At 37.8% G+C, this 23,507-nt stretch overlaps 1 protein-coding gene and 1 long non-coding RNA gene across 3 annotated transcripts in view; both read right to left on the reverse strand.

Annotated features, from left to right (window-relative positions):
- The window catches only part of LOC125784346 (uncharacterized), a 57,886-nt gene that overhangs the window by 27,528 nt on the left and 6,851 nt on the right, over positions 1-23,507 (reverse strand). The gene's annotated exons all lie outside the window — the stretch shown is intronic.
- Positions 1,748-21,995, reverse strand: tfap4 (transcription factor AP-4 (activating enhancer binding protein 4)). Of its 2 annotated transcripts, XM_022664999.2 has the most exons (7): positions 21,502-21,995; positions 17,119-17,284; positions 15,625-15,723; positions 14,077-14,247; positions 11,850-11,999; positions 10,333-10,500; positions 1,748-9,400 (listed from the first exon to the last, which is right to left on the reverse strand). In XM_022664999.2, the coding sequence occupies exons 1-7, from the start codon at positions 21,588-21,590 to the stop codon at positions 9,251-9,253; spliced, it is 993 nt and encodes a 330-aa protein (XP_022520720.1). In that variant the 5' UTR covers positions 21,591-21,995; the 3' UTR covers positions 1,748-9,250. The 2 variants fall into 2 exon arrangements, with proteins under 2 accessions (XP_022520720.1, XP_022520721.1); XM_022665000.2 differs by lacking the exon at positions 11,850-11,999 and having other exon boundaries at positions 21,502-21,990.

Genomic DNA, 23,507 nt, shown 5'->3' on the forward strand with positions numbered 1-23,507 from the left:
TTGCTACTTTTAGGTTTATTTTTGAGTTGTTTTATTCTATAAACTATGGACAACATTTTTTCCAAATTGCAAATAAAAATATTGTTATTTAGAGCATTAATTTGCAAAAAAAAAAAAAAAGAGAAATGGCTGAAATAACCAAAAAAAAGATGCAGAGCTTTCAGATTATTCCTCAAAAAATGCAAAATAAAAGAAAACAAGTTCATATTCATAAAGTTTTAAAGGTTTTTTTCAGAGCTGTATCATCATGATAATAATTTGAAGCAATTCATGCACACAAAAAAAGATGCAAGTACAAAACAGAAAGTAGATTGTGAGTAGAAGTAAAAGAATAATTACTTTAAAAAAATACTGAAAAACTTGTATACTTACAGTACTGTAGTCTATACTGACCTCTGAGTATGACCTCAGGTTCCAGTCACAACACAGCCAAATCACACATACAGTACCAATCAAATGTTCTACATTACAACTATGAAGAAAAACATATGGACTTATTTAATAAACTCATAAAAATGTTAAACAAACCAGAATACGTTTTAGATTTTAGATTCTTCAAAGTAGAATTTCTTTTAAACTTTTAAGTTATTACATGATTAATTATGTGTTCCTTCAAAGTCAGAAAAATATATTAAAAAACACTAATAAAAATATTTCAACCCTGTTAATTGATTTTTTTTGTTAATATTTTCATTATAAGAGGAAACATGAGGAAAATGTTTATTGGACTCCATGTACAATTTACAGGAGAGTCGGAAAAATATATTAAAAAATACTAATACAATTTTTTAACCCTGTTAATTGATTGTTTTTTGTTAATATTTTGATTATAAGAGGAAACATGAGGTAAATGTTTCACTGTTCATATTTCAACCCTGTTAAATTGTTGTTTATATTTAATTTAATAGAATTAATATTTTGATTATAAAAGGAAATATGAGGTAAATGTTTATTGGATTGTATGTATAATTTACAGGACAGTCAGAAAAAATATATAAATAAAATACCAATACAATCTTTCAACCCTGTTATTTGATTGTTTTTCTGTTAATATTTTGATTATAAGAGGAAATATGAGGTATATGTTTATTAAAGTGTACGTATAATGTATAGGACAGTCAGAAAAAATATATAAATATATTAAAATCTTTTACCCTGTTAATTCATTGTTTTTTTTATATATTTACATTAAAAGAAAATGTTTATTTGACTCCATGTATAATTTACAGGAGAATTAGAAAAATATATTAAATACAAATAAAATATTACAACCCTGTTGATTGATTGATTGTATTTTTTTTTTTGGTTAATATTTTGATTATAAGAGGAAATATGAGGTAAATGCCTATTGGACTCCATGTATAATTTATAGGACAGTCTGAAATAATATATATAAAATTCCTTATAAAATCTCTCAGCCCTGTTAATTGATTGTTTTTTGTTAATATTTTGGTTATAAGAGGAAACGAGGTAAATGTTTCTTAGACTACATGTATAATGTATAGGAGATTTTGAAAAATATACTAATTTAACCCTGTTTATTGTGTTTTACAGTCAAATTGATCATACCTGAGAATGGAAAATATATTTTCTCAAATGCTTAAATAATCAACTATTAGAAAACATGTTAAAAATATATATTTTTTGGAGGGAAAAATAATAAATTGCTCTGTGAGAACAACACAAATTAGTCAAATTCCCCCAAAGTTTACCACAAATCAGAATGAAAAAACACAGCAAGCAACAATAACTTGTAAAAAACAAAGTACAAACTTTATTATTCTGTCTTTACAAAGGCACACGCCTCTTTTCACCAGTTTTTTTTTTTTTTCTTAAAAAAATGAGAACAAAATATAATAGCTTCTCAACAACCAGACGGGACTAAGAGCCCCAAAAACAAGAAAAAAAAATAGAAAAAAAGAGACAGGATGTGACAGATGAAAGGAAAAGGAGAGGGGAAATGAGATACGGGATATGAGACGGGTTCCAGGATTACAGAGACATACAGAGGGACAAGATGCGCTCGGATCCGTCTTTTAGTGAGAAGAGCTTCCACTGTGGAAACAACTCTTAAAAAGCAAGAGATACTTCTAATAATCGAGTTTAAGTGCTTCAATAAAGTGTACACTGCTGGCTAAACCCTCACATACCCGTCCTACACAGCCGACTGCAGCGAAGGCCAGAGAACAAAACAAGAAAACGAGAAGAGAAGAAGACAAAAATCGAGCTTCAATTACAGAGGAAATGCTGAGATGTTGCAGGATGCTGAGCTTTGATGGATACAGACCTAATTAAACCCAATAAAACCCACCCAATCTAACCAACACAGTATTCCAGGATCATGTTCAGCAGTTAAGCTGTATTATTAGGGGTCCAGAAGCATTGAATGGATGAAAACGGATAAAAAAAAAAAAAAAAGTGTTTAATAGATTCTTCCAGCAATCTATCCAGCAGCAAAGAAAGAAAATTCCCTCCTTAATCATCTAAAAAAATGGGGTAAAAGAGGCTTTCCCAATTGCCTACTAAATACTAATTACTAATACTAACTAGTATTTTTGAGTATGAAGTGTGTAATATAAATGAAAGTGTTTATATATATAAGAAAGTTGAGTTTAATCCTAAATCAAATATCCAGGATAATCTCTCAGATCTCAGTTCAGTGTAATTGTAGCAGAAACGTTAGCTACTGAAGTAGCAACAGAGCAGCATATTAGCATACTACACACTATTAATATATTAGTATACAGCTCTGGAAAAAAAATAAAAAAAAATAAGAGAGCACTTAAAAATGATGAGTTTCTTTGATTTGACCAAATTAAAAACCTCTGGAATATAATCAAGAGGAAGATGGATGATCACAAACCATCAAACCACCAAACTGAGCTGCTTGAATTTCTGCACCAGGAGTAAAGCAGCATAAAGTTATCCAAAAGCAGTGTGCAAGACTGGTGGAGGAGAACATGATGCCAAGATGCATGAAAAATACTCTGATTAAAAACCAACCAGGGTTATTCCACCAAATATTGATTTCTGAACTCTTAAAACTATTTAATCAATTTCCGTTGTCTGTAGTTTATAGAATAAAACAATAATGTTCATTTTACTCAAACATAAATCTATAAATAGCAAAATCAGAGAAACTGATTCAGAAACTGAAGTGGTCTCTTTTTTTCCCAGGGCTGTATAAACAGGGCACAAAAGTTAAAAAAAATGTGTTTGGTAGATTGCATTTGGTATTTCCTTATTCTATTAATACTTCTTGATAATAAATCGTATACCATTGGGGTGGTGCTCATTTCACAAATACATGTTTCTTACAAATGTTTCTCTATTTAAAAGAGAAATTAACAGGCTTTCCTATGATATAACATTTTGATTACCAAGAAGCATTATTACAACAAAGAAATGTATAATAATCAACCAACCAAACAAATGTTCTTATTTTTGTGCTATGATAGTATATAACCTTATAGCAGTGGTTCTCAAACTGTGGCATGTGTACCACTGATGGTACTCAAAAATTTGTGAAAAAAAGAAGATCTATAAGATGCACAATACAATGCAATTTTATCATTTTAGATTTGTTCTTGTTTAGTGTGTGACCAATTAGAATCTGTGTAAGATCACATATTCCCAATATTTTCTGTATTAGCATTAATACAGTAGCTACAAGTGGTTCAGCGGGCTAAGCCCTGCCACTATGATCAAGAGATCGCTGGTTCGAATCCCGGTCATGCAGCTTGCCATCAGCAGCCGGAGCCCTGAGAGAGCACAATTGATCTTGCTCTCTCTGGGTGGGTACAGTAGATGGCGCTCTTTTCCCTCATCACTCCTAGGGTGATGTGGATCAGCACAAGGCTGCGTCTGTGAGCTGATGTATCACTAGTGATAATGAGTGGGTTGGGTAAAATTGGTCTTGTAAATTAGTAGACGTCTTAATAGTCACCAAATCTTTTTATAATATATAAATTATTGATAATAAAAGTGAGCCATGCACACACACATATACACACATACATTACCTACAGTATGCTGTACTTAAAAAGGCATTGAAATTGCCAAAATTTGATTACGAGTGGTGCATGGTCTAAAGTTTGAGAACCACTGCCTTATCCTTATACTTATATTAAGTAAGTACATATTAGTAAGTAGTTTGCAATTGGGACGCAGCCGATTTTCTAACAATAATACAGTTTCTTACTATAAATTAGGCTTTTGGAAGCTGGCGTTGGATCCTGGATCAGGGGAAATGTGCATGATGCATTATGTATGTATGATGTAATGGTGATAATAATAATACTATTTTCTGGAATGTTTAAATTTGCCACTTATATTCACATTACAGGGTTACGCCCATAATCAGATGCAAGGAAACATGGGATAGAGTTTCCTAAATAAAGAGCGTGCACTGCTTAAATCAATGCAGATTCCATTGATTCCTTTGATTAAATTGATTTATAATTGATTTAGGACTGGGTTTAAGGTTGGATTGTGTCCCTCCGCCCGCTGTAGTGGGTTGTGTCGAGGCTGTGCTGCCACACACAGCTCAGCTCAGGTGGGCAAAGCCTCTCTCTGTGGCATGTGCTCACTCGGGCATCGCTGCACACGCTCGGACTGAAGAAGAAACAACGAGGAAAATCAAGACGAACAGCTCAGAGTCGACTACTACAGAGTGCATAGAGGAAGTGTGCAGGACGTGTATATAAAAACAAAAACAAAAAAAGAAAAAAGGCTTGGGCACAGCTATGCCAGCACAGTCTTGCCAGCGCAAAGTCTTCTTCTCAATCACAACGGAGGACACAGAGCTTTCTTTCATTTCCAGGAAAACAAAAAGCGCCAAAAATGCGAAAACCTACCGAGAGGGCACGTGAAAAACTATATGAGCAAACCTTTAAGTCTTGGGCCCAATCCCATTTCACACCTTGCGCCCTACCCCCTTCTTTTCAAGTGTAAACCTTCCCTTTAGAACAGTTAGAAGAGTTAGAACTTCCTTCCACAAATAATGAAGGGACAACCCTTTAGGAAATCACCCGATACGTCATCAGAAGAGCTAAAGTTCAGCAACCTAGCTGCTGCTGCTGATTAACTATAGTTAACTTTAGAGCATATTGTATTATTTACATTGTATGTCTTCAGAAAGGGGGGAGATGAGATGGTGCAGAAATTAATTATTATTATTGTCCATTTCTTAATTCCTCTGCGATGAAGAGCTGAAATTAGCTTTAATTACCCTTTTTTATTCTTATTTTATTTTTCCATTCCGCCTTAACTGCTGCTGCAGCTTCTGCAGTCTGCTGCAGCATTTAAGGTGGAACGGGAAAGTTAGATAAGCTAGCTAGCTAGCTACTGAGGCTGTTAAACTACTAGCAATCTTTTTTTAGGCTTGTTATAAAGAATTGTGTCCATAAAACATTGAAACTACTCATTAAACTCTGGTAAAATAGTGCTAAGCATCACTTTGTGTTGCCATCTTAATAGTGATTCTCATACCCCTCAGTTTGAAGTGCGCTGAATCTGAAAAATTTCAGTATAAGGGGCTAACCTACCCCTCCAGCTTAACGAGAATCAGGACACCTGATTAAGTAAGGGGTAAGGGGTAGGGCAAAGGGGTGAATTGGGATTGGGCCTATGAGAAATCTGCTAGTGCCATTACCACCTATACCCACCTACATAACATATAAATAGGTTTTTCTTAGACATCGTGCCCATCATGCCAATCCCAGCTTTGCAGCGCTGCACAGCCGAGAGAAAGATGCACAGGAAATACAGTACAGGCCAAAAGTTTGGACACACCTTCTCTTTTTCAATGCGTTTTCTTTATTTTCATGACTATTTACATTGTAGATTCTCACTGAAGCATCAAAACTATGAATGAACACATGTGGAGTTTTATGTACTTAACAAAAAATGAGCTGAACCTCCACAGTCACCGGACCTGAACCCAATCCAGATGGTTTGGGGTGAGCTGGAGCACAGAGTGAAGAAGGCAAAGAGCCAACAAGTGCTAATAAACACCTCTGGGAACTCCTTCCTTCCTTCAAGACTGTTGGAAAATTTTTAATTTCAGGTGGTCACCTCTTGAAGCTCATTGAGAGAATGATGCCAAGAGTGTGCAAAGCAGTAATCAGAGCAAAGGATGGCTATTTTAAAGAAACTAGAATATAAAACATTTATTTTTTGTTATTTCACCTTTTTTTTGTTAAGTACATAAAACTCCACATGTGTTCATTCATAGTTTTGATGCTTCAGTGAGAATCTACAATGTAAATAGTCATGAAAATAAAGAAAACGCATTGAAAAAGAGAAGGTGTGTCCAAAATTTTGGCCTGTACTGCATGCACTTTCCAGCTTTTTTTTTTTTTTTTTTTTTTACGGCTGATCTCATTTAATTTAGAGATCTAAACCCGACCAAAACATTAGGACCAGCACGAGCAGACCCAAATAACAGTATGTAATCAGTCATTTGAGCTGTGCGCCCGGCCGGGGAACCCAGCCCAGCCCAGCTGAGCAGGAGTGAGGTCAAGTGCACAGTGCCGCCTGCCCATCTGTCCATCTGTCTGTCCTCCATCCCGCCCTCCCTCGCTCGCTTCCTGCGTGTCACTCCACGGACAGACTTCGCTCTATTTACAAAGTGCACAAAGCAGAGCGGATCTTTGGTCCTCCGTAAAAAGACAGAGAGACAGAGAGAGAGAGACAAGCGATAGATCACTGCTGTTTAGGGACACTCCTCTATAAAAGAAAAGAAAAGACGAAAGAGAACGAACAAAAATAAAATTATAAAATAAAATGTGTCATTTCCTCTTAACAATTCAACGCCACGGGGCCGGAACATCGCGCTTCTTTTTTTTTTTTTTTTTGAGGCCAGGTATGCTCACAGTGATGCTCTATGATTTTCTTTTCTTTTAACAAACAAAAAAAAAAAAGAAAAAAGAAAGTTTGTTTAGGACAGAAAGGAAAAGAGCAGACAGGCTTTTAGCTCCATTTGAACAAAGAGACAGACAGACATAGAAGAGAGAGAGCGAAAGAGAGAGAGAGAGAGAGATAGAAAGAGGAGATTCTGCTGGGTGTACAGGGGTTGGGTGATTGGGTTTTTTGGGGGTTTGTGGAGTACAGGGAGGGTGTTTTTTAGGGTTTAAGGGTTTTGGGGTGAGGGATTTGGGCTAGGGTTTCTCCAGTTTTAACGGTAGTGATAGGACAGAGACAGTAAGGCCTGAATCAGAGACTCCGCCCCTCCACAGGAAGAGCAGTGGTCTGCAGATGAGCAGACCTGCAGGAGTGTTGCCAAAGGTTTTCTAGTGTGGAATCCCAATTCAACGTTTTCTACGTTTTCTACGTTTGCTGTCGGACGTTTACACACACTCATATTCGTGGACATGAGGATCACGGCTACTTTAAAGGGATTTTAATGGCTTATTTTTCATTGTCTGAAAGATTTAGTGTGTTTTCACACCAGCACTTTGCCACTTTGGTCTGGTTAAAACATGCTCTGGTTCATTAACCTCAAAAACCTCTTCATATTTGAGCAAATGGCTGTTCAGGTGCAGTTTAATCTGATTTATTACCTGAATTAATAATAACTACAGCTATAAACAAACGCTGTATCTGCTGCTGCTTTATGCTAAGCTTTTTTTCACATTTTCTACATTCAGTCTTAAAGCAGCTGTACAGTAATATGTGCTCGTCTAGAACGAAAACAGAATGTTCTAGCTAACGCTCTATTTATTTTTTAGGTTTTGAACCAGAATCAGAGAAGACAATGTACTTGCATGTTTCTTTTTGTGCGCATTTTGGTGCATTAGGGTTTACGTTTGTGCCTGTGTGAAAACAAACCAAACCAAGTAAGAAAAAAAAAATACTCCAAGTATACAAACTTATAAACCAACTCCATAGAAATCAACTACAGGTGTGAAAACGCCCTAAAAGACCAATTCTGGGTCAAACACTTCAGTACAGAACAGTAACAGAAGTCTGAGCTGTTTGTAGCTATTTGCACAATTTTTGCAGATTTGATCAAGTTTAATCAAATATTTTGTATGTTTTATGGATCCAAAACGAAACTTCAAAGCTTCGTATTCGCAGGTCCTAAAGGAACACCAAATTGTGTCCAATGGTGTCTAAAGCTGATGGTTACAAAAACCTTTTGTATGTGGGCCAAGAAAAAAGGCCACCAGCCACAACTCCGCCTGTTTTCAAATTGCCGAGTAGCATCACAGCGTGCTAGGAGGAAAGCGCAGCCACTCGGTTCCGATACATCAGCTCACAGATGCAGCCTTGTGCTGATCCACATCACCCTGGGAGTGATGAGGGGAAAGAGCGCCATCTACTGTACCCACCCAGAGAGAGAGAGAGCAAGGCCAATCGTGCTTTCTCAGGACTCTGGCAGCTGATGGCAAGCTGCATGAACAGGATTCGAACCGGCGATCTCCTAAACAGAGTGGCAGCATGTGTATATTTACTTTAAATCTGTGTCAATTTAAGATTATGAAGAGTATTTGAAGATTTTGGTGGGAATTATTGCTGCAAGGATTTGATTGCATTCAGAAACAAGAGCGTTAATGAAGTCAGAAGTTTGGATGGCTGGATGGATGGATGGATGGATGGAGGGAGCATGATTTTCTTCTACTGCTCCAAAGCTCAATACTCAGGGCTTTATAACCCTTAGCTCTAGAGCATGCTTGCCATTGGGCAGTAGCTCATTTCTATAGGGAATAGACAAGCTGTATGTGTGCATTTGCACATCTATGCAGTTTAAATGGGTGTCCACAAACATTTGGACATGTAGAGTCAGTTCCACAGACAGGGATTAAGCCTAGTCTTGGACTAAACAGCATTTTTTTAACAGAGATAATAATAATTTTAAGGTATTTTAGGAACTCACTATAAGCCATAGACCCTCAAATCCGTGATGAGTGTGTGTAAAAGCACACAGTGTGTGTGTAAAAGCAATAATCAGAGATATCTGGACTGAGAGTTACTGTGTTACTGAGTGTGAGCACAGATCCGAGAGGTACAGGCGTTTAGTGTACTCTCCGACTGTGGAAGAATGAACCGTGTGAGCGTGAGTGTGAGTGTGTGTTCACGTGTAGTTAAGTAAGTGTGTTTAGTATTTCTGCGCCATGTTGTTCTATTAACCCTTGACTGACCCCTCCGGTTCCGTCAGCACTATCCTATAGGTTCTGTATGTCTACATGAGAGAGTGAGAGCGAGACAGAGTGAGAGAGTCTGTTCTTTTCCCACTACAGACAGGAAGTTAACAGTCCTCGGACCCTTCATTGTCGGAGGCGGTGTCGGAGTCTGCAGTGTCGGTAAGGATGCGACCCGGGGTGACGATGACTGCTCGGCGCTGCTCCTCCTCGGGCAAACCCATCTTCTCCTGTGTGCCTTCAATGTGCTGGATGGCCTGAAGAAGAAAAATCAAACCAAATGTATAAATCATTTATTAATTAGTATTATTTATTTATCATCATATATTACAGCGATTCCAGCTGGTGGGTCGGGACCCAAAAAATGAAATAAATAAATAAAATACATTAATTAATTAATTTCTGACTAGAAGGCGCATTACGCAACACAAGTAAGGAACAGGGGTGTCGGCACGTTTTCCTTCCAATTCAGCAGGTCTCACCGCTGGGTGAGGGGGTGGGGGGGGGGGGGTGGTTAACTAAGTTAAGTAAAGCTAAGCTACAATAAAGCTAATTAAAGCAATTAAATCTAAACAAGTAAACAAACCTGTAATTCTTAAAAAAAAAAAAGATTTCCCTCTTAAAAACTGTTTATTTGGGCGAATAAAGCACTTCTGTTTTTTTATTATTTTGTTATTACCCTTTATATTATTATCTTATTTTTATTTTTCTAGCTTTTAATTAGATCTAATTTTTATCTGTCTGGTTTTGATTGTATTTTGTTTTTGAGTATTGTATTTTATTAGTGATAATTTTAATTGACTTTTTTATGTCTTGCTTGCTTGCGTGCAATTTCTTAAACTCATGTAAAGCACTTTGAGCTGCATTTTATGTATGAAAGGTGCTATATGAATACAGTCTTTTATTATTATTATTATTATTATTATTATTACTAGAGTAAGCTTAGATTTCCAGATTTCCACTAAGGCTTGGTGCAGCAGCATTAGCATGAGAATTAGCCGCTAACTGCAGTGCTAGTGCTGGTAAATGTCGCCCAACAGCGCTACACTGAGGAACCTGTATGTTCCGGAAAGCCAGGGTGATATTACATACTACATTTACATTGATGTTAAACACAAATATTTGCCAACATCTGCTGTGATGTTCAGATTCATTTCTTTTTGGTAAATAATGAAGCTCTGCGCTTTACCTGCACTATGGTGTCCAGGTTCTGTCGTGATGTGGATGCTGTGTTGATGACGGAGGCTGGACCCATGGTTAGCACAGTGACGTGATGGGGCGGGGGAGGTAACGTGGGGGCAGGCACAATAACAGTGGTGTGGTGGGTCGGGGCAGGGGGCGTCGCTGGGGAAAACACCTGGGGGAAAAAAAAAAAAAAAAAAAAAAAAACAGAAAATTATCAATATTTTATCAATATCAGTATTTTGTCCCACCCCTAGTTCCATGTAGGAAGCTTTAACTGGAACAATCACAACTCCAAATTCAGAATACAAGATTTCACCTCACACATCAACAGTAGTAACAGCAGCAGTATTATTACACAGCTTATTGTCTATTAAATTCTTATTAATCTATTAAAGTCTCATTAAATCAGTCCTACACACAAAGTAGTGTCCAACTCTTTATATGAGCACATGTTCCCATGCTGTTTTGATGCTTAATTTACTAAATAATGTGATTTTATGAACAGATATTGCTAATAATACTAACTAAATACTAAATTAATAGTACAATCCCAATTAAAAAGGTTTTTAACAATGAAACAGGAAAATGTTCTTTCTAGCCAATCAGTAACCGTCTCGGAGTCTCCTCAGAACGAGGAGCTGAAGATGATAGCTGCAGTTCCGGCTCGATGGAGCTTCACCAGATTTTCAGGTAGGGAAGGGGATGGTACAGGTAAAAATGGTGGAACAGACACAGGTGGAGGTGAGGGCAGTACAGGTACAGGGAGTTTAGGTAGAGGGTGGTACCAGTAGAGATCTTACAGGTGAATATGGTCAAATTTAAGGCATTACAGGTAGAAAGTCATACAGGTGGATGTGGTAAAGATAGATGTGGTACAGGTAGAGATTCATACAGGTGGAGTTGGTAAAGATGAAGGTGATACAGGTGAAGAGAGTAAAGGTAGGGGGTAGTACAGGTACAGAGTCATACGGGTGGATATGGCACAGATAAGCGCAGTACAGGTGGAGACAGCCCAGGTAGGGGTTTGGACAGGTGGAGGAGGTGCAGATGAGGGTGGTACAGGTGGAGACAGCCCAGGTAGGGGTTTGGACAGGTGGAGGAGGTGCAGATGAGGGTGGTACAGGTGGAGACAGCCCAGGTAGGGGTTTGGACAGGTGGAGGAGGTGCAGATGAGGGTGGTACAGGTGGAGACAGCCCAGGTAGGGGTTTAGACAGGTGGAGGAGGTGCAGATGAGGGTGGTACAGGTGGAGACAGCCCAGGTGGGGGTTTGTACAGGTGGAGGGGGTGCACATGAGGGCGGTATAAGTAAGGAGTAGTACAGGTACAGAGTTGTACAGGTGGAGATGGTAAAGATAAGCGCAGTACAGATGAAGGCAGTCCAGGTGGGGGTCGGGACAGGTGGGGGTCGGACAGATGAGGGTAGTACAGCTGATGGCAGTACAGGGTTGGGGGATGGACAGGTATGGTGGAAGGTGGTACAGACGAGGGCAGTACAGGTAGAGGGTGGTACAGGTAGGTACCTGGGGGCTGTGGTCAGGGGTGGGCTCTCTCTCCAGCTGTTCCTGCTGCTGCAGCCGGAGCAGAGTCTGCGTCTGCACGTGCTGCTCCTGAACCTGCTGAGCTATCACCTTCAGCTTCTCTGGGTATAGATGAGCATCCAGAGAGCGGATCTGTCTCACACACACGCGCACACACACACAGCAACCGAGTTGTCACTATGCACGTCAAATAACTAAAAATATACATAATATTTTAAATTGAGTATTTTCAGTGACTGTAGAATTGTAATAGATTTTAGTAGAATTGTAATAGAAACCTGTAATAGTTTCTTGGCTATTTAGAGGTAAAATGAGGTAAAATATCCAATACTGCTTTAAATAATTATTAATATATATATATATAGTTTTATTTAAAAGATTGGTAATATACTAAATACTGTTTTATAACATTGGAAATATTTTGATTTTTCAATTTTTTTATTGCTTTTACATTCTCACTTTAAATTTTAACCTGAAAACACAAAATAAATGTACATACATCTTATTTACTGGATGCTGAGAAATTAAAAACAAATGTTTTTACCAAAAATGATGAACATCAGACATGCTTTCACTTGCTTTTCCTGAACAGTAAAATCATAACAATAAAAAAGCTATTTATGGCCCAGTGGCGCCACCTTGAGGCTCCAATACGCAACGAAACTCACGGCTTAGGCTTTCTTTTGTTATCTTATCCCTGCTGTTGCACTCTGTCCCAGTGTCGAGCTTAAATCTCACGTTTCTCTCACAGTTCTTTATCTTTTAATCGCTCGTCTTCTCCGGGAGAGCTGAAACCGTGATACGCTCGCTAGGCTGTGATTTAGTTGTGTGTGTCTAAACCTGCAGGATCACATTTACCAGCATAAATAATTATACATAATAAGAGTCCCTAAGTACTTTGTAGTTAAATGTGGGAGTACTCCTACAGTGAAACTACTGATAAACGTATGTACTGCTACAAGCTAACTACAGGTTATATAACTGAACATGTGTATTAAAGGAGAACTCCAGTGTGACATAGACTTTAGGTGTTAAAACGTGATAAAATGCCTCACCTATGCTCTATCGCAGCTTTCTGAGATCCAGTATTTTGTGCATTTCACCCAAACAGGCTTTAGAATGAGTAAGATGGGGCATATTTTGTCCCTGCAGATAAATTACTTTTTACACCGTTATCCAGCTCAAAGTAGCTCCACACTTCATTTGTAGAATCTGGAGAGCCTGACATTTAAAACAAGGCATTTGTAACTTTAAAACTGCACAAGAAGCTTATTAAAAGCCACTGTTTGCATTCTGTACCGTAGGTCAATCTCCGGACGCCGCCATCTTTACATTTAAGTCACAATAAGTCAAGCGTCGAGCATGAGAACGAATAGGTGTGATAGTTGAGCAGATTGCAACATTAATTCCTTGGAAATGCATGAATTTCAGCTGTTGCTGAAATTATATATTAGAATGCAATAAACCAACAACCAATTACTTACCTACGCTATGAGATGTAAACGGTGGCTTTTAATAAACTTCTTGTGCAGATTTAAAGTTCTAAATGCCTGGTTTTAAACATCTGAGCTCTCTAGATTCTACCAATGAAGTGTGGAGCTACTTTGAGCTGAATAACGGTGGAAAAAGCGATTTATCTGCAAGGGAAAATATGCCCCATATAAATGTTGCACAAAATGTTGGATCTAAGAAAGCTGCAGGAGAGCGGATGTAACAACAAGATTAGTACTTTTTATCATGTTTTAATTCACACAAAGTCCATTTCACACTGGAGTTCTCCTTTAAGGTTTATTTTGTAAGTACATAGGTATATCAGGGTGAGTGTACTTACACATGTAATAGGGCAGAAATTATTTTTTGTGGAATAACCCTGGTTTTTAATCACAGTTTTTATGATCTTGGCATCATGTTCTCCTCCACCAGTCTTACACACTGCTTTTGGGTAACTTTATGCTGCTTTACTCCTGGTGCAAAAATTCAAGCAGTTCAGTTTGGTGGTTTGATGGTTTGTGATCATCCATCTTCCTCTTGATTATATTCCAGAGGTTTTTTAATTTGGTAAAATCAAAGAAACTCTCATTTTTTTTTTCCAGAGCTGTATATATCAGTCTCTTTCACCTGCATTCTGTTCACTATGATTTTAAACACTGCAGTTCAGAATATTAATATTTAATAGATTTATTTAGTCTGAAGGTGAGACGCTCCTCACCTGTTCCTCCAGCATCATCCGCACCGAGCGCTCCTTCTCCAGCTGCTGTCGAAGTTCAATCATCTCCCTCCGTAGGTCCTCCACCTTCTCGTCCTCCAGGATGTCCGGAGAGCCGATCCCTTCATCCTTCTCCTCGGCCCGCCTCCTTTTTGGGGAGGAGCCACTGAACTCCTGAAGCAGGAGGGAGAAACAGATTTTAGCTATAGTCAGATTCACTGCCGACTACTGATACTGATCATCCACATAAACATTATTTAACATTATAGAAATATTAAAGCTATGTATGGCAAGAACAATACATATTATAATACAGTGATAACAATTTAATATAGCACAATATTTTGGAATACTGTAATGCAAGGAGATATACTGTGGTTGTTGCCATTTTAGAAAGAAAAATGTAATAATATTAAAACACACACTACCATATTTATAAAATCTGTAAGGTATAAACTAAATTAAGCAATCAATAAATAAATTGATACAGTATTGATAAGCAAAATATCGTGATATGACGCAATATCGATGTAAGTGTAAGTTAAATTTAAAGTTAAAAGGTAAAGGTAAAAATAAAGGTGAAGATAAAGGTGAAGTGAAAGATAAATATAAAAGAAAAGGTAAAGTTAACAGTAAAGTTAAAGGTAAAGATAAAGGTAAAGGGAGTGAAAGACAAAGATTAAAGTAAAGTTAAAGGTAAAGTTAAGGTAAAGATGAAAGTAAACATAAAGACAAAAGGTAAATATAAATATAAAAGGTAAAGTAAAAATAAAGCTAAACATAAAGGTTAAGGTAAAGACAATGGTGAAGTTAAAAGTAAAGATAAAGTTAAAGATAAAATTAAAGATAAAGATAAAGTAAAATATAAAGATAAAAGTAAACATAAATATAAAGAATGCTAAAAGTAAAGTGAAAGATAAAAGTTAAGGTAAAGATGAAAGTAAATATAAATATAAAGGTAAAGTTAAAGAAAAAGGTACAGATAAAGGTTAAGATAAAAGTAAATATAAAGATAAAAGTAAATCTAAACATTAAGGTAAAGTTAATGGTAAAGTGAAAGATAAAAGTAAAGTTAAAGTTATACATAAAGGGAAAGATAAAGGTTAAAGTAAAGATAAAGGTAATGATAAAGTTAAAGTTAAGGGTAAAATTAAGGATAAATATAATGATAAAGGTAAAGTTAAAGTGAAGGTAAAGGTTAAGGTAAAGACAAAGGTTAAAAGTGAATATAAAGATGAAGTTAAAGATAAAATTAAAGGTAAAGTGACAAAGGTAAACATAAAAGTAAATATAAACATAAAGGTAAAGGTAATGGTAAAGTGATAGAAAAAGATAAAGTTATAGATAAAGGTAAAGATATAGTTAAAAGATATGGTTAAAGGTTAAAGTAAAGATGAAGGTATATATAAAGATAAAGTTAAATACAAATATAAAGGTAAAGTTAAAGGTAAAGAGAAAAGTAGATATAAAAATAGAGGGAATTATTAAGATAAAGTTAAAGGTAGAGGTGAAGTTAAATAGAGGGATGAGCAGCTGGTTCAGGTGACTCACCTGGATGAAGCGTTTGAGCTGTGTGTTCTGCTGCAGTAGCCGGGTCTTCTCCTGCTCCAGAGAGAAGATGTACTCAGCTGTCTGCTGTAAGATGGCAGCCTGGGCAAAGGAGAAGCAACAGGATCAGATTACAGCTCATCCAGTGCCAGCTTTATACCAGCCTGACCCTGAATTAATACATCTCAACACTTAAAATACAGAAAAACATTTAAATTCCTGAAAAACTACTTAAACACAATGCGATTCATCTTTTTTTCTGGAAAAATCTAAGATGCAACATAGATAATAATGGAATATTTAATTTATATACTTTTAATAGCATAACATTCCTTGAGGAACTTTTTGTTGAGAAAACCCTTTAGGTAGTTTAAAGAACATTTTCTTCTAGAGAAGTTTTCCTTAAAGCATCTTAAAGGAAAAATCCAGTGGGAAATGGACGTGGTTCGTAGTGAAACATGATGACAAGTACGGTATTTTTCAATACAGTACTTTAATTTCCCCAAAAATCGTCAGTACGTTTTATAATCTGGTGCACCTTAAGTATGAATTTTACCAGTCAGGTATTAAGGAGCAGTAAAGACACTCAGCGTTAAACAGGAGTTTCAGTTTAGTTCTCCAGCAGTATTAGCATTAGCCGCTAACCGTACTAAGCACTAGCTCTGTCACCATACAGATGTGAATATTATTGGCTTGTAGCCTGCTGCTAACCCCAGCTAGCACTGCTGGAGCAGCATTAGCATTATCGCGTTAAACACAGCACTAGCTCTTTTGCTGTTCAGAGGTGAGTATATTGGACTGTATTGCTGTATTTAGAAGGAAAACATGGAGACACCACTGTCTGTATGATAATAGACCAGAAATAGATGTTTACTGATAGTGTGCCAAATTAAAAACCTCTGGAATATAATCAAGAGGAAGATGGATGATCACAAACCATCAAACCACCAAACTGAACTGCTTGAATTTTTGCACCAGGAGTAAAGCAGCATAAAGTTATCCAAAAGCAGTGTGTAAGACTGGTGGAGGAAAAAATGCAAAAAAGCATGAAAACTGTGATTAAAAACCAGGGTTATTCCACCAAATACTGATTTCTAAACTGATGAATGAACTTTATGAATATGAACTTGTTTTTTTTGCCTTATAATCCGATGCGCCTTATAGTGCGAAACATGTGGTAAAAACTTGTGTTAACTAGCCCACCTCCATTTAACCCCAAGCATCCTGAAATATAGAGCTTTTAATCAAAGCTCCCAACAGGCTTACAATGCTGGTCATAGGGGCATAGAGTTACCCATGTAAATATATCAAATTAATTCAGTGTAAATGCATGAATTCCATGAATTCTAGAATATTCAAGATACTCTAGGCTTGTTGTTATCATGTTTGACAAGAACCCAAGTCCATTTCACACCGGATTTCTCCTTTAAGTTGTTCTTTTAACAGCATGCTATTTTGGTATCTTGAGTTCTGCCGGTACTGAAGGGTGTATCTCACCTTGCTGAGCTTCTCGCCGTCACTGTGTGGTATGAGTGTTTTGAGTGACTGAAAGCCAGCGTTAATACTCTGCATGCGCCGCCGCTCGTTACTGTTGGCGATCTCTCTGCGAATGCGCCGCTCCTGGTCCCGCGCCGTCTCTGGTGTGAGGGGGATGTTCGCTAAACTAAAGAGAAAGAGAAAATAAAAAATATAAGTAATCCAGACACAACAGTAAAGATGTCTGAAACACTACAGCAGCACGAGCCTGTGGAAATTACAAAATAATAATCATTTTAATATAAATAATAATTAAACCAGTGGCTTTTCAGGCAAACGACACTTTTAATTAAACAAAAGTATATATTTTTTTTTACTTGCCCTGCATAAATACTGTTTTCACTACATTTGTTTTTTATAGTGACTAATTTTTGTTTTAACTAAACCTTAGACAAAATAATAACACCAGCACTTTTCATATAGAAGCTGCAAAGTGAATCTCAGTAGATCGACATGTGCTTCTGTCAGAAACCTCTACTCTTAAGTAAATCATTATTTCATGCGGCAGAGACTTTCATATTTTACTTTAAAGTGGCAGTCAGTATTATTTTGTTTCTAAACTGAAAGCAGAAGCATTTCTGAGTGGAGAAGATTATGGATAAAATATAGTGTTTAATGGTACCACTGTGCTAAAACCACCATCCCTGCTAAGCCTAATAATATATTTGTTCTTGTTCTGGTCACGTCACGCATCTTTACGTACTCATGTCACACGTACAGCCTCTAAAAGAGGATCCGGCTCAGTTTTACTGAACGCGAGCGGCTGGTGGAGCAATGGAGACTTCAGAAGAGGAAACTCAGAGCTCAGTAGCTCCTCCATTCACTCATAGTAAAACTGAAGAAACAAAGAAGTGAAGTTTCTGACTGAGTGCCCTCTCTCTCTCTCTGCATTGCAGATCATACAAACTATGAAGAAAACCATATGGAATTGTTCTGTAAACCAAAAAGTGTTAAAAAAAAAAAACCCATAATACGTTTTATATTTTACATTCTTCAAAGTAGTCAACTTTATGAGGTAGAGTCACCTGGAATTCAGGCTTTCAGTTAACAGCTGTGCTGAACTTATGAAGAGTTAATTACTTGAATGTCTTGCCTCTTAATAAATGTGTTTGAGAGCATCAGTTGTAAAGTAGTGAACAGGTAGAGTTACAGGTATACAGTGAATAGTGAATATTTGAGTAATGTTCTAATCCAGATTGTGAGAAGCAATAACTACTTAACTAAGTAAAGGAAAATTCATTCAAAACATTAAAAAAAAAACTTTAAAAGTATCCTCAAGTGCAGTCGCAAAGACCATCAAAAAAGTTATGATGAAACTGGCACTCATCCGGACTGCCCCAGGAAAGCATGAAAATATGCAGGTCTCTAGGCTGTAGGTAGGTGATCGATAAAGTGTTGCAAGCTGGTTGCTGCGTATATCCCAGGGGGTTGCTGTGAGTTGTTGAAAATGAATTGGTGTGAATGGGAGGATTAAAAAAAAATTGACAAACAGATAAATGATATTCAGTAAAGCTCCCTAAAGGTTTGCATGCAATTTGGTGGCCATTGGAAAAAGTTATTTCTACTATTATTATGTTACTGATGATTTTCTTTTCAATAGTTACTGTTAATACTTTCATATGTTTAGTCTTTTCTTATCTTCCTCTGATATAATATTAGCACAGCCATTAAAACCGCATAGCTTTCGAGGTATAGATTTCCCTGGTTTTGCAGCTGCATGCCAGCCTTATATCACCAAGCACAATGCAAAGTGTGGCATGGAGTGGAGCAAAACACACCTGCACTGGACTCAGGAGCAGTGGTGCCAAGTTATATCTATAGCTTTTTAATAAAGTCTGATGCTGATACAGCACTGCCAAGTAGGATCACAGCGCTAACACTCGGAGGAAAGCGCAGCGACTCGGTTCCGATACATCAGCTCACAGACGCAGCCTTGTGCTGATCCACATCACCCTAGGAGTGATGAAGGGAAAGAGCGCTAGCTACCCACCCAGAGAGAGCAAGGCCAATTGTGCTCTCTCAGGGCTCCAGCAGCTGTAGGATAGACATTATACATAACACAGTGGCATTGTATGTGTTTGTGTCTGTATACTAATTCATAGCTTAAATCAATGAATAGGGCTGCAGCAAATAAACCGATAACATTTGACAGATTATAATCACTATTTATTCTATTTACTATTTACTCACTTAATTTCAGTACCTTCCATGTTTAAACAACATCTAGACATTTAAATGCTTTTTAAATCTGATAAGCTGTTTTTTTTGTTTTGTTTTTTTTTTTTGTTAGAGAAGCAGGACATGCCATAATCGTTGAATAATAGACTTATCGAAAAAATAATCGTCAGATTAGTCGACTTCCAAAATAATCATTAGTTGCAGCTAGGGGTTGGCAATATTATATCATATACAATATATTGTGACAAAGAAATATCATGATATTAAAAATCCATATCGTGATAATAGGGATGGTTTCTCTTAAAAGTAGTCCAATATTTACTGTGAAGCTTTAAGTGTATTTATTGTATAATTGTTTTAGTTTATAGTTTTTGTTTGCAGTTTATATGCATGAAAATATTCTGCAATATTTTTTGCTGCACTATATTATTTTATGCTAGATTTATTTTGCCTCATTATGATTATACTGTTATACTATTATTCTATATTCCTGTTTTCATATTTTGCCAAGTATATCGTTATCGCAAAAACACCCTGAAATATCGTGATATCATTTTAGAGACATATCGCCCACCCCTAGTTGCAGCCCTAGTTGTGAGGCATTACTAGTGACAGGGGGAGAAATGGGATAAAAATTAGAATAAATAAAATAAATGCTTGATTTACCACTCTTTTATCCGATTAATAATTATTCAAAAGGACCAAAATAATCATTAGTTGCAGCCCTACATGAGGGTACATGTAATCAATAAAACACTGAAACAAGAATGTAGCATAGCAAAACAAATAGATAGATACTTTATTTATCCCAGATTACTTTATTTATCTTATGATTAAAGATTTTAAAGGACTTTTATTTTGGCATGCAGCCGTTTTCTATTTAAAATGCAATGACATTCAGTTGTATGCTATTTGAACCTTACTACTACTACTGCTGCTTCTACTTCTACTAATACTACATTTCCCAGAATTCCTGTGGGCATCCAGCGTGTTTCCCCGCCTCCCTCCCGAGAAAGGACTGCAGATGCATTAGCGGGCCTTCCTCGAGCACACACCCCCTCATTAACACGCTTATTACACAATTACTAAACTCTCCATTTATTTATTCTCTTTACTATTAAAATCAGATAAACACGGCCAGGTTTAATGAGGGCTTTTATTAGTTTAATAATAATAAAATAGGCTAAAATCGTTTAGCCTCGCGCCTCCGCCATTACAACAGCGCGAGGCGCTTCCTCTGCGCGTGCCCATGCGGCGGCGCGGCGCGAGGCTCCTGCGGGGAATAAAGAGCCAGTCCGAATAAATAAAGCGCGCAAACCTCGCTATGAACGCACTAAATCGCTCAAAATGACGCTTAAATCAGCTGGAACTGTTTTAACCGAGTATATCTGGTTTAAAAACGGCTCCCGCGCTGTATTATCTCTGTATAAACCGAGAAAACACAGTGTAGCGCGAGCCTCCAGCATGGCCGCTCGCACGCACACACACACGCACTGCCCACAATAACCATGCCCGCTCTCGCGAGCCAGCACTCGCTCAGCGAGCGCGCGCGAGCCTCTTAGCTGGGCTATTACGACGTTTAACCTTTAAAACGTTTGAGGCAGCGTTCACACAAAGTCCGGGGAAGACGTAGAACTGAGCAAAACCGAGCTAAACCAAGCTAAACGCTGCCGAAAACGCGCCCATTGATCTGGACTCGTGGTGTGTGGTGTGTGCAGGAACCACGTGGTTTGTGTTTGTTAGGGACGAAATGCATCGATTTCGCGGAGAAATGTATAAAACAAACGTGGCGCGGGCTCGCGCCGGCTCGCGCCACTCTGATCCGCGTTGAAATTCGGGTTTTAACGCGACATTACACGCGATATTAGCACAAGAAAGCTAGCTAACTAACACACACGAGCGAGCGCGCGCACGCATGCATAGCATACACCAGAGCAAAGCAGAGCAAGCAAAGCACAGAGCAAAGGAGAGCACAGAGAGCCAGAGCGAGCACGCGCTCGCTGCCATGCTATACCATACTACTACTGCTGCTGCTGCTACCGCTGGCTTCTAGCTGTTGGCGGGCAATGATCAGAACCAATAGCCAATAATCTATATTAAGGTGTAAACACATGGAGTAAAAAAAAAAAATCCACCAGGCGCATCCACCCTCATGCTTAACCTTACCTGCACAGCCCTCCGATCACCTCCTTCTCCGTTTTCCTAAAGTGTTGCAAAGAGGGCACCTTCTGAGCTGGCACCATGAAATACTCCATGCTTCCCTCTCCAGCTTTGAGTCCTCGATTTGGGTGTTTTTGGGCACAGTTGCTGCTGTCCCGCTGTTGCGCGCGCCTGTAAATCCCGCAGACGGTTGCTGCGCATTTAACCGAGCTAATTCGGATTAATCTGTAGTTTTAGGAGGTGTCCTCCTGCCTAGATTAGCTAAATAAATAAATAACTAACTACTACTAACAACACCAGTGCGCTGTAGCTGTAGCCAGAGGAGAGCAACGCAGCTGAATGAGGAGTTGTAATGTTACTCTACTTCCAGCTGATGGGGTTCCCTCTCTCTCTTTCTCTCTCTCTCTCCTTTTCTCTGAGTCTCTCTCTCTCTCTCTCTTTCCCCCTCCCTTCCCTGTGCATGAGTGTGTGTGTATGAGTGTGTGTGTGTGTGTGTGTGTACGTTTGCAGCTGATCGGATGTCTTTCAGGGCGGGAAACAGCTGGTCGGAATCACACAGCACTACTAGCCTCACTAAAGCCTCCTTCCGCGCAGAGAGCAGCTCTGTAAACAAAGGACTATTTCTTCTCTTCAGCGCCACTGCAGCTAAATTCAGATGATTTCAAATGTTTTTTATTTATTTATTAATAATCATATGCAGTACACTAGCTATAATTCACAATATTAGTCTCAAATCAAAATCATTCCCATGCTTTTTTATTCTGCTGTTGTAAATACTATACACACACTAAAAGCTGATGGCTATGTGATATTTATGGTGTATATATATAGGTGATATAGGTGGTAGTAAATAGTGTGAGAGAGAGAGAGATCAGCTGACGGGGAGCGGAGCTGGGGAGCTGGGCGGGGAGTGAGCGCGGCGGGCCGGGCTCAGGCAGGGGACGGGGCCGGGCTGGAGGCGCTGGAGCTCAGGCTGGAGGAGGAGGAGGTGTTCACCATTTTGGGTCTGAGAGCAGCGGGAGGAGGAGGAGGAGAGGCGGAACTTCACACACACAAAACAGCAGAACAAAATGGGAGCGGTCCCACAACCCGGTGTTCTGTCGAGTTGTGCTACCCGTCGATATGTGCTACCTAACGGATCTGCGCATGCGCACACTCAAACAAACTATTCCCGTGAGCTAAGATTGTACAATCCACCCGAGAAAAAAATATGATTATTATTATTGATAAAATTTTGAGGTAAAATATTTGGAGAATATATTTGTAATATTTAGATAATAAAATATGTGATACTATGACATAAAAGACATAATATTTCTAGAATATTTCGTAATATTTAGAAAATAACAAATATAATATTATGAGGGAAAAGACGCAATATTTCGTAATTTAATAGTTTGTAATATTAAGAGAACAAAATATATAATGATATGAAAAAAAAACACAAAAAATAGAGGTCTGAAAGCTTTGCATCTTTTTTGTTATTTTAGCCATTTCTCTTTTATTTGTTATTTTTTGCAAATTAATGCTCTAAATAACTGTATTTTTATTTGGAATTTAGGAGAAATGTGGTATTTTGAAATGTAAATTTTACTCAAAAATGTACCTATAAATAGCATATCAGAGAAAGTGATTCACCAATAAAATTGTCTCTTAATTTTAAGGCAAGCAGAAAAAGTTTAATACTAAAAAAATACTTTTTTCCCTATATCTTTAAACGTAAAACTAACATAACATTAGGGTTAACTTTACCATGATACAGTGATTTAGTTTTTGTTAATTTTCACCTTTAAATAATACACACTTGGTGATAGCACAGTTTGACATGTTAACACAAATCGACACAACACCGGAAGTGTGTCTGCCTCGAGTTTGGGAGCCACGAGGACGTTAAAAGCTGAGCTACAGCGCTTTGTAGCCCTTTATCCGGGGTTTATTATTTATTTAGAAATGCTCCTTATACTCTAACGCTAATATATGTAGCACACCGGCCCAGCTTTAATGTTCCCAAT

Source organism: Astyanax mexicanus, chromosome 19 (genome assembly GCF_023375975.1).
Source record: "Astyanax mexicanus isolate ESR-SI-001 chromosome 19, AstMex3_surface, whole genome shotgun sequence".
Lineage (NCBI taxonomy): Eukaryota > Metazoa > Chordata > Actinopteri > Characiformes > Acestrorhamphidae > Astyanax > Astyanax mexicanus.

Coding starts and splice junctions, on each gene's coding strand:
- tfap4 (XM_022664999.2), bottom strand. CDS start 21,590: ATGGAGTATTTCATGGTGCCAGCTCAGAAGGTGCCCTCTTTGCAACAC. Junction 17,285..21,501: donor GTGATCGGAGGGCTGTGCAG/GTAAGGTTAAGC, acceptor CTTTCTCTTTAG/TTTAGCGAACATCCCCCTCA. Junction 12,000..14,076: donor GGATGATGCTGGAGGAACAG/GTGAGGAGCGTC, acceptor TGTGTGAGACAG/ATCCGCTCTCTGGATGCTCA.